Consider the following 16,448-nt stretch of genomic DNA (forward strand, 5'->3'; position numbering starts at 1 on the left):
CAATTCGTCACCCCAACTTCGTTGAGGGTGCCATAACAAGTAATCCTGTGTTAGGATGCTAACACAAAAGTCACCAAAACGGACCCCAAATCGTTTGTTCTGCGGTATCAATGATGCCAAATTACCTATGTGTAATGTTTCATTAAATCGAATGGATTTTAATATTTTAACATTTTTGCCGTTTCCATGGTTACGGCGGCCATTTTGGAAATTTTGAAGTCAAAAGTAATGTCCACATATGGTAGGCAACATTTGTTTTAAGTTTCATCAATTTTGAAGCATTTTGAAATTTTTGGACATTTTTGCTGTTTCCATGGCAACGGCGGCCATTTTGAAAATTCCAAACTCAAAAGTTTAGTCTACATACATTAGGCAACATTTGCTATAAGTTTCAATAATTTTGAAGCATTTTGAAGTTTTTCATATTTTTGCTGTTTCCATGGTGACGGCGGCCATTTTGAATATTCCAAAGTCCAACCCCCACTGTAATGTGTTCCCTCCATAATTATATACAATCATGTACCATTTAATGTCTCTAGAACTAATTTGACATTGATGTTCTGGAATGTTCCACAAAAATTCACCCCCCTAAAATTATGCCAAGGAGACCCCCTACTGAAATAAAATTAGTTCCAAGTTGAAGCTGACATGTGTCTCTAAATATTCATTAAAGAAAATATAATACCATCTACTCTATTTACAGCAGAAAATTGATGAAATGCAAAAAAAAATTGACCCCACCCATCTTTGAGCCCCCCTAATTATGCTAAGATGACACCCTGGTATCATGGACATTGGGTTCTGCAACCCCCATGATGCAGACCTATACCCAGAATAAATATAAATTTTCCATCCTGTACTGCTTCCCAAAAAATGGTAGGACAGTTTAAGGGGTCAGAAAGAGAAGAATAAGAATAATAACTAGATTTGCCATTGCAAGCAATAGCGGATGGCACCCTTCCCCTATTGCCAGGTGAGCGGTAGCCATGGTAACGGCGGCCATTTTGGAAATTCCAAACTCAAAAGTCAAGTCTACATTAGCTGAGCAACATTTGTTATAAGTTTCAATAAATTTGAAGCATTTTGAAGTTTTTCGTATTTTTGCTGTTTCCATGGTAACGGCGGCCATTTTGAATATTCCAAAGTCAAACCCCCGCTGCAATTTTTTCCCTCCACAATCATATACCATTTAATGTCTCTAGAATAAATTAAACATTGATGTTCTAGAATGTTCTGTGAAAATTCAAAGTTTTGACCTTTTGCATTGTTTCCATGGTAACAACAGCGATTTTGGAAATTCCAACGCCAAATTCCACATCTTCCAATGTTGCTCATCGTTACTGTGAAGTTTCATTAAGTTTGGAACATTTTGAGATTTTTGATTTTTTTGGAGTAGTTTCCATGGCAACATAGTAGTTCCAATGAGTGCCAAAATCATCCAACACCTGTATATAGTGGGCACCTACATTGTATTAAAATATAATGATTCTGAGTTAAATAGTATCCAAATAGTTCACCAAAACAAAAAACTGGATTTTTTCACATTTGTTCTGTTTCCATGGTAACGGCGGCCATTTTTAACAATTCCACTGTCTCTTGCACAACTTAACATGGCGGTTCATATTATGGTATAGTTCCATCAACATTGGTAGGACCAGTTCTGAGAAATAGTATGGACAAAATGTGTGGAAGAATAAAAATAATAACAAGTAATCCTGTGTTAGGATGCTAACACAAAAGTCACCAAAACGGACCCCAAATCGTTTGTTCTGCGGTATCAATGATGCCAAATTACCTATGTGTAAAGTTTCATTAAATCGAATGGATTTTGATATTTTAACATTTTTGCCGTTTCCATGGTTACGGCGGCCATTTTGGAAATTTTGAGGTCAAAAGTAATGTCCACATATGGTAGGCAACATTTGTTTTAAGTTTCATCAATTTTGAAGCATTTTAAAAATTTTGGACATTTTTGCTGTTCCCATGGCAACGGCGGCCATTTTGAAAATTCCAAACTCAAAAGTTTAGTCTACATACCTTAGGCAACATTTGCTATAAGTTTCAATAATTTTGAAGCATTTTGAAGTTTTTCATATTTTTGCTGTTTCCATGGTAACGGGGGCCATTTTGAATATTCCAAAGTCCAACCCCCACTGTAATGTGTTCCCTCCATAATTATATACAATCATGTACCATTTAATGTCTCTAGAACTAATTTGACATTGATGTTCTGGAATGTTCCATAAAAATTCACCCCCCTAAAATTATTCCAAGGAGACCCCCTACTGAAATAAAATTAGTTCCAAGTTGAAGCTGACATGTGTCTCTAAATATTCATAAAAGAAAATATAATACCATCTACTCTATTTACAGCAGAAAATTGATGAAATGCAAAAAAAAATTGACCCCACCCATCTTTGAGCCCCCCTAATTATGCCAAGATGACACCCTGGTATCATGGACATTGGGTTCTGCAACCCCCATGATGCAGACCTATACCCAGAATAAATATAAATTTTCCATCCTGTACTGCTTCCCAAAAAATGGTAGGACAGTTTAAGGGGTCAGAAAGAGAAGAATAAGAATAATAATAATAAGAAACGATACAAAAACAATAAGTCGCCAAAAACTCCGTTTTGGTGACTTAATCCGTTTTGGTGACTTAATAATAAAAAGAAACTAGATTTGTAATTGCTAGCAATAACGGATGGCACCCTCGTCCCCCCCATTGCCAGGCGAGCGGCAGCCATTTTGAAAATTCCAAAGTCAAAGAGTGCATCTACACATGCAAGTCATCATTTTTGCAAAATTTCATTAAGTTTGGAGCACTTTGAAATTTTGGACAATTTTGCCGTTTCCATGGTGACGGCGGCCATTTTGGAAATTCCAACATCAAAATGCAATTCCACACATGTCAGACACTATTTCTGTAAAGTTTCATCCAGTTTGCAGCACTTTATTTTTTTTGGGAAATTTTGAACATTTGTGCTGCAACCATGGTTACAGTAGATAATTCCAAAATTCTAAAAGCAGACATCTCATTGCCAGATGTCATGTTATATATCAATAAAGTTTCATTTACTTTGGTGCAATACTCACTGAGAAAATGCTCATTTTATGCTTTTTTCCATAGGGTCAATGCAAAACTTGGCCCCAGTTTCCATGACAACGGCGGCCATTTTGAACTATCCAAATATTGTCTTGACATCTTGGCATACTGGAGAACATTTTCATCAAGTTTCATCCAGATGGATCTTATAACGAAAGAGTTAGATTTTTTGATGTTTTAGCTGTTTCCATGGTAACGGCAGCCATTTTGAAAATTCCAAAGTCAAACTGGAAATCAGCACATGCCAGTTAACATTCCTGTGGAGTTTCTTCCAATTTGGAACACTTTGATTTTTTTCGCATTTGTGCTGTTTCCATGGAAACGGCGGCCATTTTTTACCATTCCATAGCAAGGTGCACAACTTCACATGGGGGTCCTCATTATAGAAGAGTTCCATCAACATTGGTCCATTGGATTCCAAGAACTCGCGCGGACAAAATTTGTGCAAGAAAAATAATAAGAAAAAAAAGAAACGTAGAATAACAGTATGTCACCCCAACTCCGTTGAGGGTGCCATAAAAAAAGAAACGAACAATAACAATATGTCACCCCAACTCCGTTGAGGGTGCCATAATTCATGTCAGCACAAAAAGTGCTGACTACTGGCCATGGGCTTGTGATACCTTCTGAGAAATAAATCTCCACCAGCAGTGGTATCGACCCAGTGGTTGTAAATAAACTCATCATAGATACCAGGACTAAATTTTGTTTATACGCCAGACGCGCATTTCGTCTACAAAAGACTCATCAGTGACTATAACATCCTCCTGTGTTACATCAACCAGGGTAAATGTGGTATATAAGGTGTATAACTTCCTCCTGTGTTACATCAACCAGGGTACATGTGGTATATCAGGTGTATAATATCCTCTAGTGTGACTTTTACCAGGGTACATGCGGTATATAAGGTGTATTGCAACATCCACCAGAATCATGTTGTCTATAAGGCGTATAACATCCTCCAGTGTGACATCAACCAGAGTACATGTGGTATAATAGGTGTAAAATATCTTCCTGTGTTGCATCAACCAGGGTACATGTGGTATATAAGATGTATAACATCCTCCTGTGTTACATCCACCAGGGTACATGTTGTATATAAGGTGAAAAAAACTAAGGATTTTCTTACCCCCAGTAGTTACAAATACGTCACTTTGATGACTATTGATGTGTATTACCATCACCACTTTCGACAGGCTTTGTCTATCTAAGATGCACATACACTGTACTTCAAGTACAGACCAATTGATGCAACTTACATACACGTCACTTTGATGACTATTGATCTGTATTATCATCAAAACTTTCGACAGGCTTTGTCTACGAGAGGTACACATCAACTGAACATCAAGTACAGACCAATGCAACTTTTATACACGTCACTTTAATGACTATTGATATGTATTACCATCAAGACTTTCAACAGTCTTTGTATATCTGAGGTACACATCAACTGAACATTGAGTACAGACCAATGCAACTTACATACACGTCACTTTGATGACTATTGATATGTATAACCATCAACACTTTCAACAGGCCTTGTCTACTAGAGTTACACATCAACTGAACATTAAATACAGACCAATGCAACTTACATACACGTTAATTTGATGACTTTTGATGTGTATTACCATCAAAACGTTTGTCTACTTCAAGTACCCATCTTCTGTACCTAGAGTGCAGACAAATGCAACTAACATACATCCAAATCTTATTATTAATGATGTGTATTCCCATGAAAACTTTCGACAGGCTTTGGTACCTTTAGTATAGACGAATTTAATCTACATACACCCAGCTCTTATAAATATTGATGTATCTTTCCATTTAAACGTCTACTTCAGGTACACATTTACTGCAGACCAATGCAAGTTACATACATCTAAATCTTATGAATATTGATGTGTATTCCCATGAAAACTTTCGACAGGCTTTGTCTACTGGAGGAACAAATGAACTGTACCTTTAGTCTAGACCCAATTAATCTACATTTACCCAACTCTGATGAATATTGTTATATGCGTGTATCCAAACTTTAGACAGGCTTTGTCTACTTCAGGTACACATCTACTGTACCTGAAGTGCAGACCAAGGCAACTTACATACATCCAAATCTTATGAATATTGATGTGTATTCCCACAAAACCTTTCGACAGGCTTTGTCTACTGGAGGAACAAATGAACTGTATCTTTTGTCTAAACCCATTTAAAAGAGGGACGAAAGATACCAAAGGGACAGTCAAACTCATAAATCTAAAACAAACTGACAACGCCATGGCTAAAAATAAAAAAGACAAACAGAAAAACAATAGTACACACGACACAACATAGAAAACTAAAGAATAAACAACACGAACCCCACCAAAAACTAGGGGTGATCTCAGGTGCTCCGGAAGGGTAAGCAGATCCTGCTCCACATGTGGCACCCGTCGTGTTGCTTAAGTGATTACAAATCCGGTAAATAGTCTAATTCGGTAGGTCATATTCATGAAAGGGAAGGGGATTGTAGTTACGACGTAAGGAACATATCCGATAATTTACATTCGCCCAACTCTGCTAAATATTGATATACGCTTGTCATTTTTGTCTCTTGAGGAAAGTTGTCTCATTGGAAATCATACAACATCTTCTTTTTTATATTAGCCTATATAAAATTGAGAATGGAAATGGGGAATGTGTCAAAGAGACAATAACCCGACCATAGAGCAGACAACAGCAGAGGGTCACCAACAGGTCTTCAATACACCTTATCGCTATTTGTCCGCCATTGCTGGAAATCACACAGGTTCCCGTAAAATTTTGACGTCATAAAACAAAATGTCTGACGCCACAATGGAAAAGTGATTGTTGTTGACGTCAAAAGTTCAAGCGGACGGGTCAGCCGGGAATAGCGATAAGGTGTATGCAGCGAGAAATTCCCGCTACCGGAGGCGTCCTTCTGTTGGCCCTAACATATATAATATATATACTAGTTCAGGGATAATGAACGCCACACTAAACTCCAAATACTACACAAGAAACTAAAACAGTATCGTAACTATATCCCTTCTGACGGCGAAATCGTAAAAATATACGTTCAGTGCCAAGGCATGTTTTTCCATCCAGACTGGTTCTGTATTATGACGTTACTGTACCCTAACGTCATAGTGTATGCGAACTGCAAAAAAGTGTTAGCGGAAAAACGCGGGGAAAATAAAAATTTACGGAAAAGTCCAAATATTGATTTTTTTGCGAATAAGCAGTTTTTACCGTATTTACATACATATGTATATTTCTTCTTTAACAAAGATTTTTAAAGTGTTATAAAACTTCAAATTGAACAAAAAATGAAAATATGTTTTTTTTTAACTTAGCTGCTTTTTAAAAAAACGTATGCAAATTCATGCATATACTTTTTACGAAAATCTTTTATTTTGTCAATATTTCAATGATATACATGTACATGTTCTGCAATTGAACTATATCGTCTTCCTTGTAGTTATTCGTAGACAGATTTTCCGTATACATCATGTGATTTATGATTTATTTTGCAATTAAAAGTGTTAAGAACAACAGTTATTGATAGAACATGTAAAAGTTACATGAATAAATTATAATCCGATGATATTCACGTAAATAATATCTAATAATTTTGATTCAGGTACTTGGTCATTTCTACCACGAACGTTTTTGTTGCCTTAATTCTACTTTTGCATTCACAATGTTTATTCCATACAACTTTTGTGTCAATTTTCGAAGATGTGTAACTAAAAGGCGGGAGAGTTGTGGTTTGTATATAATTATACGAAATGAATGCAAATGACGATGAAAAATCCGCTTCTGCGGTTCTTGCAAAATGTGATCGTCAGTAAATCTTGCAGGCAGTTCGTATACATTTTAAATTTTTCACAGTGAACAATTCTACAATGAAAGAACATTAATTATCCTTTCCTTGTACGATACATACTCATAGCGTCGATATCTGAATAGTGGAACATTACATTGCTAAGCAATATTGCTAAGCCAAGAAACCAAATGTTTTAAGAACTTGAATGTTTAGTCGCAACATATTTCAACTAATTTTTAATTCTTACCTAACTAACAACAATAACCTTCCCGGTAGAAACAATCAAAACTACACTCCGACAGCAAAATTTCGGATTTATTCAAACGTCAATTAGTAAGAACTCGCAGTCAAACATGCATGCTGCAATGCATTCCATAAAAAGTTTTATTTCGAGGTAAAAGTTTGGATGCTGGTAGAATCAATGTCAGGAAATATCATGCTCACTATAGTATATATACTTTTTTGTACATGTACATATATAGTTTATAGAGAGAAAAGGCGTGCAGTCAATCCAATACCACCAGGTCAACCCAAGGGTTGTTGTTCAGTGGTTGTCGTTTGTTGATGTGGTTCATAGATGTTTCTCGATTTTTTTTTTAATTCCTAAAGATTAGACCGTTGGTTTTCCTGCTTGAATTATTTTACACGAGTCATTTTGGGAGCGCTGTACCGTTTTGTTCTGTGTACTATGATCTTTAATTTTTTAATTTTTTATACATTTTGAATTGATGGAGAATTAATGTCTCATTGACCCTCATACCACATCTTCTTATTTACATTACTTCGTAAAAAAATACCAATGTCGTATATCACAACTTCTTTACTTCTACATCGCTTGCTAAACATCTTTTACAACTCGGCGCAAATTTTACAGGAACTTTTCGCTAAAACAGGAACATGCCGAACATGATAAAACATACCATATCAAGTTCACGTTGATATAAATTTTATACGCTCTGAAGGGACATATTTTATAATGTTTGCATATTGTGAAAGAGCACGAAGAAAATCGTTCTGCATTTAAGCCCAAACAAAAAGGCTGTCCTAGTCAACGGAAATAAACCCCGAGTAATGAAATTTTAATAAAACGACAAAAAGACAAAGAACGAGTCTTCAAACACTATTCAAAAACTGAAGACTGACTAACAAAAACCCTTTACCGAAACAGAAGGGATACTGCTCTACATGTGCCCGCCGTTGCATGTATCTCTTATATAAAATAAATAGAAGATTTACTAAGATAAATTCTAAAAGTTATGGCACTGATTTTTTAAAATGAGGTCGTGGATTCAAGTTTTGCGCCTGGTCAAACTTAAAAACTTTAAAAAAAAATTGGTATACTTGTTGCTTTTCCGCTAAGCACTCGCTGTTTAGAAGTAATGAAGTAAAAACTATGTGTTCGCGTAGGGTAACTTGTTTTACAACAGAGCTTTATACTTATTTTTTGAACTAGCAAGTAAAATAAACCGACCCAGCGAGTCAGTTTATTACAAAGCTTGGTAAATACTCAAATCTCATATACCATCTCCTCGTCATAAATATGCATTTAACCTACCTCTACCTAAAACATGTTCCAGTTTGTTTTCTAAAGAATTATTATTTTTTTTTATTAAAAATCAGTTGAAAAGGTGCCATGAGAAATTCAAGGGTATACTGTCAAAAACTTTTATTCCCGGCTTAGTGTACCCTACATTCCGTTAGAAATAAGTCAAATTTCAGTAAAAGATATATAAAGAAGGGAGAAAAAAAACCGTTGCTTTCACTTTAAACTTTGTGGACGAACTTCACTAAAATCGCCAAATTTTAGAGATACCTCAGTGTGTACTTGATACTTCAGGGTGTTAAAATATCCATGTCTACGGATATGCACGTAGATAAGTTATAATGTCCTCAGCATTGTAAAGAAAATAAAAGATATACAATAATGAAAGCGAAATAGATTATGATAGCTAAACTAAAGGTTGAGAGAATAAAAAAAGATATGTATAAAAGACATAAAGCACAATTTGATTTATTAGAAAAATATATTATCTTATTAATAAACTATTTTTCAGTTGTGTATTTAGTATACGCAACTTTTCAAAAAATTACTATTTTCCAATAATTTGGCGCGCTTTGTGCATTTCAAAGAAGCACGGACAATGACGTTACGTCATAGTACATTTCATAGCATCAGAGTAAAAAAAAACAATGGCCCAAAAGTGGCCCCGTGGCACCGAACGTAGTATGAAAAAAATGGCCCAAAAGTGGCCCGTGGCACAGAGATGGTTAAAGGTTTTGTTAGCTTCTGATGTGAATACTGACATTTTTGTGCTTTATAAAGAATATTTCCATAAAATATTGGATGTGCAATACCTGAACGTATAAGAAGTCTGCATGTTGAACTATATTTACGAATGATGTCCTTATACCGATGATAAAATTTTGTATATGCTTCTTTCAGAAAGAGTAAATGTACAAATTTATATAAAACTTAGGAGGAGACAAAGTTTATTTTTCCTTAGTAAATTAACTATATCTGAAGTCAAATTACTACATGAGGTACAACTTCCCGGTTTAGCTTCTACGAGAGGAGACGATATGGTAGGGTACGAGTTGGTATGGTACGAGTATATCTGCCTCAATCAAACTCTTTGTTATTCAAGTTTTTATTATGGAGTTAATATGCACTAAAATGAAGTTGCACACACGCGAAAAAACGAAAAAGAAATAAATTTATTATGTATACACCATCAGAATCGCCGCCCTGTTCATCAGTGCATTCATCCGAGGGTGAGGCTTCCTCGTCCTCTTCCAGACGGAGGCGAAGACATGGTAGTATAAGTCCGAAACCTAGGGTAACCCAAAAATCACCATTATATGAAACGGTATCAAAATGGGAACGATTAAATGTACAGCACCATCTTAAAATTCATTACGCTTCAAGGTACACCGAAGAGCCACAAGATTTAATTGCTAAAGTAGCAGGAGAGGTATCTCCAATTAGCAAAGAACAACAGGAATACATTGACTTTGTCAACAAGTATATATCATTCAGCATGCCTTTAACGTCCTTCCATCACCAGAGTAAATTAGTAGATGATGCCCTTAACAGATGTGCAAATGACATTAAAGAACTTGAAACAAAAGAAAAGTAAGCAAATACTGAAAAAACAGTGTTTTGACCAGGCCTAAATTAAAACATTGTTTGATTGCCCTTTTCATGCTTTTCCGATCTTATGTTTTGAAACAGGGTAGGTAGGTAAAATATTTTATTTTTTTCCCCAAAAAAATAACTTGACTCTGTATATTTTTTTTCATGTGTAGGCAGGTAGGTATAATATTTTATTTTATAGATACAAAATCTGCATAATGTCATTTTTGTCTGTTTTGCTTTTGCTAACAAGTTTCTGGGACAAGGTTTTGAAAAAAAAAAATATCATGTAGAATGTGAAGTTAATTCATATGGCTTTTTTTTTTGCACTACTATTTTGTTTTCAAATATTAGAATAAAGAGCTGTGTTGCATATTTTCAACGTTTATTTATGCCTGGAACTTTGAAGAGTTTTAAATTGCACTAATATTCTGTACTACAGTCAGGGGTACTACTTGTACAAGTGTATTTTATTTACTTGAAGAAGTGAACAAAAATATACACATATAAGTAAATAAATAATGTTTGAATAATCTCCCCTTAATTTTTTGAAAAATTTACTTGTAAGTAAATTTTTCTTAAAATCCCACACAAATCCTCAAGTTTTGAGATGTAAAATCATGCCTTTAATGATTTTTCCCAGGTTTGCTCAAATTTTTTCATTAAAGTTCAATGTTTCATCTCATTAATTCATCAAAGAAACTGATTGAGCAAAGATCTTGTATATTTGCGCAAAGCATTCAAAAATTGCTCCTTTGGGGCTTGTAAATGAGCAGTGTTAAGAAGATAACAGACAAATGGGACTTTCATTGTCCATGAAATTACACTTAAATGATTAGTAAAGACATCTGCAAAGGGTACACAATTTAAAATTCTATTAGAGCTAAGAAATCTTAAGAATTCAAGAAAAGAAGAAAGGATGATTTTTTTACTTATACAAGTAAAAAATTCTGAATGACTAAGGGACATAACTAAGCAATTTTTTTTTTACCTATATAGATACAATTAAATAAAATTCACTTGTATAAGTATCCTAAAAATTTACTTATATGTGTACTTGTACAAGTAGTACCCCTGACTGTACTATATACCTTGTGCGCTTACCTCTACCTAAAGGTTTTCTGTAAGAGATAACTTTGTCCTGGTTAAATACGTCGGGGCAGACATACATTACTATTAGAAAAAGTCCCTAGAGTGTTTAAATTTCCGTGTGTGCCCATGTTTCCAATAAAAATGCTACAAAACTTAAACTCAATTGTCACGTATTTTACATGATCATCGCATTTATAAATGATTTGTATGGAAAACTTTGGCGATTTTACTGCCAAATATTCTCCACTTTACAGGCTTTTTGCACCTTTGGTTCATGTCAGATATAAATAATATACCAATGCTGGTCGAAGGCATCGTTAACCATGATAATCATCCTGATCTACGGATCACAAAACCATCCCTACATAAAATACAACGTCCGTTTACACAAAATAGTTTGTACACACGTTAATAATTTTGTATTAAACAAACTGTTTTGTAAATAAACCCTGCTCTTCAAGTATAAAGATGCAGAGTTAACGTACGTCATATCATTATTTCAAAGCGTTTAACATCGATTTCAAACAAATGCTTTGAAACTCTATGCATGCTATATGCAAGTGTTCATGTCAAACGCTATTTTGGGGGTGGGGGGTCAACATTGCTGCAAGTTTTGTTTATCTAAAATCGATTTTATATATAGATAAATCAATTTTTCCCAAATTAAGTTAAGAAGGGGGGTAGGGGGTCAGCGAAAAAACTATGTGAATTAAATTTTTTAACCTACATTGAACTTTTGATGTCGTCCCTAAAATGTTCAATGTTTTACACATACCAAGCTAAATATATTCAGTATTATGGTATTTACACCAAACATGCCAAAGCAATTTAAAACAACAATCATGATTTTCCAATTATTCAACTGAATTTGAATTAAAATTGGGCGCGAACGTGTAGAGAGCGAACAGGCCTTGGGTGCGAAATGCAAGGTGCGAACGTGTAGGGTGTGAAAATGTATTGGGAGAGAACGGACCTGATACCTGTATATACAGCATCTTAAAGATTCTTCCCTAGCTCAGGGTTATGATCCTTTCCCTCATGAAAATATTGTTATACATTGTATGCCAATACACATGATTAACAGCATCTGGTTATGTTTGATAGCCTATGAAACATCACCAGACGCGGGTAACACGCATTTGTACATTAGACATGGCTGCCGTTGTGATTTCCGTGGTCACCATATTGGCTGTACACTAAATTTTAAATTTTTTTTGTGAACTTATCTGCTTTTCTGTATATCATATAAGTTTATAAATTTATTGATAATATACTAAAATTTTATAATCAATGTTTAAAAGTCACCAATATGTGCTAATTTTAAAATTTCAAATGTCATTCAAGGTACAGCCAGAGGCTGTTAATTATGTGTATTGCAGACATGTGACAGAGTAAAGGAATCCAACATGGGACGCACTACGTTTGCACGCATTTGGGGATTAAAATGTTTTACGTTTGCGCGCATTTATCTAACAGGTAAACTTGGGTAAAAAAGGGTATATGAATAATATAAAAATCCATTAACTTTGAAAATATATTTTAATCATATGTTGTTTATATTGTCTTCTAAGACAATATATAAAGTGTGCGTGATAAATTCTGTTATAACTTGAGGCAAATCTGTAACTTCATTGCGAATTTTTCAGGGTGAACAAGTTCTTGAGTACCCTGAATAGTGATCTCTTTAAAATTCGTAAATAATCTAAGTTAGATTGTAAACATGGTAAAGTGTTGTCAAGGCACGGTCATTTGAAGCTTGTTTTTTTAATATAGCAAATCGAGGGGAAAATCATTAGTATATGATGAGTATTAAACTTTCTGGATAGATAGAATATAATGCAACCGACTTATCCTGCTTGTATCTAACTTCTACCTCCTTGTGGGTGAGTAGGTGACTTAGACTAACGGAAAAGGCAGTCTGCAAGGTTAGCCACTAGTCCGATGCCCCAGACTAGTAAAATTTCTTTCAGACTAGTAAGTTTTTGCAAAACTTTGTTTGGACCAATAAGAAAAATGTCAGAATATTGGTCTTAGGACTAGTAGTTGAAAAAGTTTTTGGTGTAGACTGAAAAGGTACTTTTACTTAAAAATAATTGAATGAATTTATAGATAAATAAGGGTTATTGCCTATGCTTACATGCGTTTACCTGTCAACATGGTCAAATAAATGTGCGCTGTAATGAAAAGCTGTGCACAAATGTAATGATTTTTGCGTGCAAACGTAATGCACCGCCAACATGCCTGTTTCAAACAAGCAACCTCTATCTGATATCAGTACAAAAATATAAAAATCAACCCAGACAGCATTCCACAGACAATGATTAAACTAGGTTTATATAAACATGATACAGATTGACTAGAATATCTTCTATACAGCATGTATCCAATATTTGTCTCCTTAGACTGTCTCACAAGGTACATGTACATGTACAATCATGTAAAGATCTTACAACAAGAGAATACCTCAAGCTATTCTAAAATTTCCTGCTCTTTAAATTAAAGTTCATACATGTTCATTGTACGTACAAGTATAAAAAACTTTTATATTCTTGTAATCTATAATCACTAAGATAAGCTATGTACATTTGTAACTTATTTTTTTGGGTATAATTTCAGAACTTGGTGGGTTTTGAAGTTAAAGGTTTTTGTTGCTGGAATTAAAACTCTTTTTGAGGACATAAGAGATTACAGAAGGAAAAACCATCCATTTGAGGGATTTTTTACGGGTTTTGTAGGAGTCTTTGCAGACCTTTGCTGTTTGAGAGTTCAGTAAGCTAAGTGATACTAATAAGGATTATGAACCCATTCAGGGGTGTAGCTACCCGGAGGCACGACAGCACATGCATCCACGTCGTTTTCACAAATAAAAAAAATAAAAAAATAAAAAAAATAAAAAAAAGCAGATGAGAGAGAGATGAGTTGGTCAATCGGAATCGGAGACTGTTGGTGTCTTCCCGTCTATCCCGGATATTAGTTTGACAACCTAGTTACAAGTGTTGATGAAGCTGTTCATTCAGAAAACTTGAAGATCGTAGCTCCGAAGTTGCGTGCACATTGATTCGGCATGCAAAAAAAGAAATCGCAAAATAAAAATTTATAAATTGAATGAGTCACTTTTTTTAATTGATGAAATATCATTAAATAACGACATTTGGTTTCAAAATTTAAAAAAAATTTGGAGATTATGACAAAATCGGAAGGTTACTTGTATTTTTTACAAGATTTTTACTTTTGAATTTGTAATACTCAGTCTAAGATATGTAATTTTGAAGCACATTTTACAGTGAACAGTTCATCAGTTTGGAATGAGATGTACAAATCGACATTAGAATTGTCAGATCCCTTCGATATCGTTGAAAATATGCCGAGGCGATGTGGTTGACAGACTACCGGAGCCAATCACCCTGCAACCATGCCAAAACAGTATTGGAAAGTCTCATTATTTTTTGCGTTCATAGACCATATGATAAGGCAACTGGAGAGTGGAGTCGCGTCAAGTTATCAGAAAATCGCTTCTTTATGCTGTATCTGCTTCATCGTGTTGTAGGAAATATCACAAACGATGAAATCTCAATATTGTCTGAAACATACGAAACTGACCTAGCATGTAATTTTGACGAATTCAATTGGGAGGTCGCTCGATGCCGAACACGAACGCTGGTTTATAACATCTCGCGAGTGCTATCATGCCATGATGGCCCTGAGATCTATCAGTCACGGTACTACGTATGTAATTAAAAACAAATGTACGACCAGCAATGAACAACGAAAGATACATAGCATTACTGCATATTCATCGGGATTTCAGTGTGAATGTTGACAAAGTAATAGAGAAGTTTGTTTTTGCCCAGACCCGAAGAGCAGATTTTGGACAATTTTGAGTAAATTCTGTATCACAAATATGTGTTGTTTATGTATTACTATATTCAGAAGATTTATTAATAGTTTTACATTTATAAATTTTTATCTACATTTAGCTCCTCTTTTAACCGTCCTATGACCGAAAACCGAAAAAAATCAAAAAAATCTGCATAATAGGGTCCCAAATTTTTTTCGCCTCGATCCGCTCGGCAGTAGTTGCTTCCACATCGTTTTTTTCTAGCTACGCCCCTGCCATTTATGTGAACTTATAAACTTATTAATGTATAACATGTATGTGTTGAAAAAGAAGATGTGGTATGATTGCCAATGAGATAACTCTCCACAAGAGACCATTTACAATTATAGATCACAGTATGACCTTTTATAATGAGTATAACCCATCCTTCATAGTCAGCTGTAAACAGTCCGGGGACTTACTCACATAAGTGATTTTTCGAAATCACTGATTCAAGTGAAATTATGTCCACACAGGTTGGAAGTAAGATCTAGAGTTTTTTCTTCCTTTAACATGTTTAATATGGGGACGATTCAGATAAGTCCCCAATTATGGTAGAAATAAAAAAAAATAAAAAAAATTCGGGAAAATTTCGCGCAGAAATCTACTTGCTTTTCCGGTCTTGTTTGCATGAGACTTTGAATAAAATATATATTTATCAGTCTAGTAAAATATAAGATTAGAGCTCAATACAAATACATTTTTAATAATTGTTTGATATAAAAAAAACTTTACCTGATGAAAGCGTTTCTTTTGTTGACATTGAATATGACGTCATAACTTAAAGAACGTCACAGCTAAGTCCCTTACAACAGAACAAAAATCGGGAACGTTACGGTATTTCCGGTTTTTTTATCAATATGTTTGAAATAAAAACAATAATGCATACAGACTTCGTCCCCATTCACAGGTTATGCCTGCCTCATATTAACTTTTTGAAGTAGTAAACATAAGTCACTAGAATAAGTGATTGAATTTTATTGCAGCTTCAAATATATACAATACAATGATTAATTATGTTGCTAAAATTATCAGAACCAACATCTGTATTGTAAGGATGACAGGTCATGTCAAGTGGTACCCTTGTAATAAATCTGGGATAATGACATAAAAATCACTTGTTTAGTATTATAATTATTTCAATAACCCCCATTAATTTCAACACCCCAGAACAGTGAAATTTGGATTGCAAACATTCAATTTTAATACATTATGACATAATCTGTTAGATAAAACCTTGAATTTTGCAGGAAAAATAATTCCACTGCTGGGAAGCATCAGTTCATTATGTAAAGCCTATATACAGCATTTAAGATAAAAATGTTAGTTTGATCTCTTTGGTCGTATAAATCTGCGCCCTTTGGAGCATCTGGTTTACAGTTTTGAAGATAATGAGACAGATACAAAG

The 16,448-nt window shown here is 34.5% G+C and overlaps 1 protein-coding gene across 2 annotated transcripts in view; it reads left to right on the plus strand.

Annotated features, from left to right (window-relative positions):
- The first annotated feature begins 9,631 nt into the window (after positions 1 to 9,631).
- Positions 9,632 to 16,448, plus strand: part of LOC143056400 (uncharacterized) — a 33,876-nt gene continuing 27,059 nt past the window's right edge. For both annotated transcript variants that reach the window (XM_076229491.1, XM_076229490.1), the window contains exons 1-2: positions 9,632 to 10,071; positions 13,780 to 13,932. In XM_076229491.1, the coding sequence (XP_076085606.1) occupies positions 9,659 to 10,071; positions 13,780 to 13,932 (566 nt within the window). In that variant the 5' untranslated portion in view covers positions 9,632 to 9,658. The remainder of the gene's footprint in view (positions 10,072 to 13,779; positions 13,933 to 16,448) is intronic.

Source organism: Mytilus galloprovincialis, chromosome 13 (assembly GCF_965363235.1).
Source record: "Mytilus galloprovincialis chromosome 13, xbMytGall1.hap1.1, whole genome shotgun sequence".
In the NCBI taxonomy this organism is placed as follows: domain Eukaryota; kingdom Metazoa; phylum Mollusca; class Bivalvia; order Mytilida; family Mytilidae; genus Mytilus; species Mytilus galloprovincialis.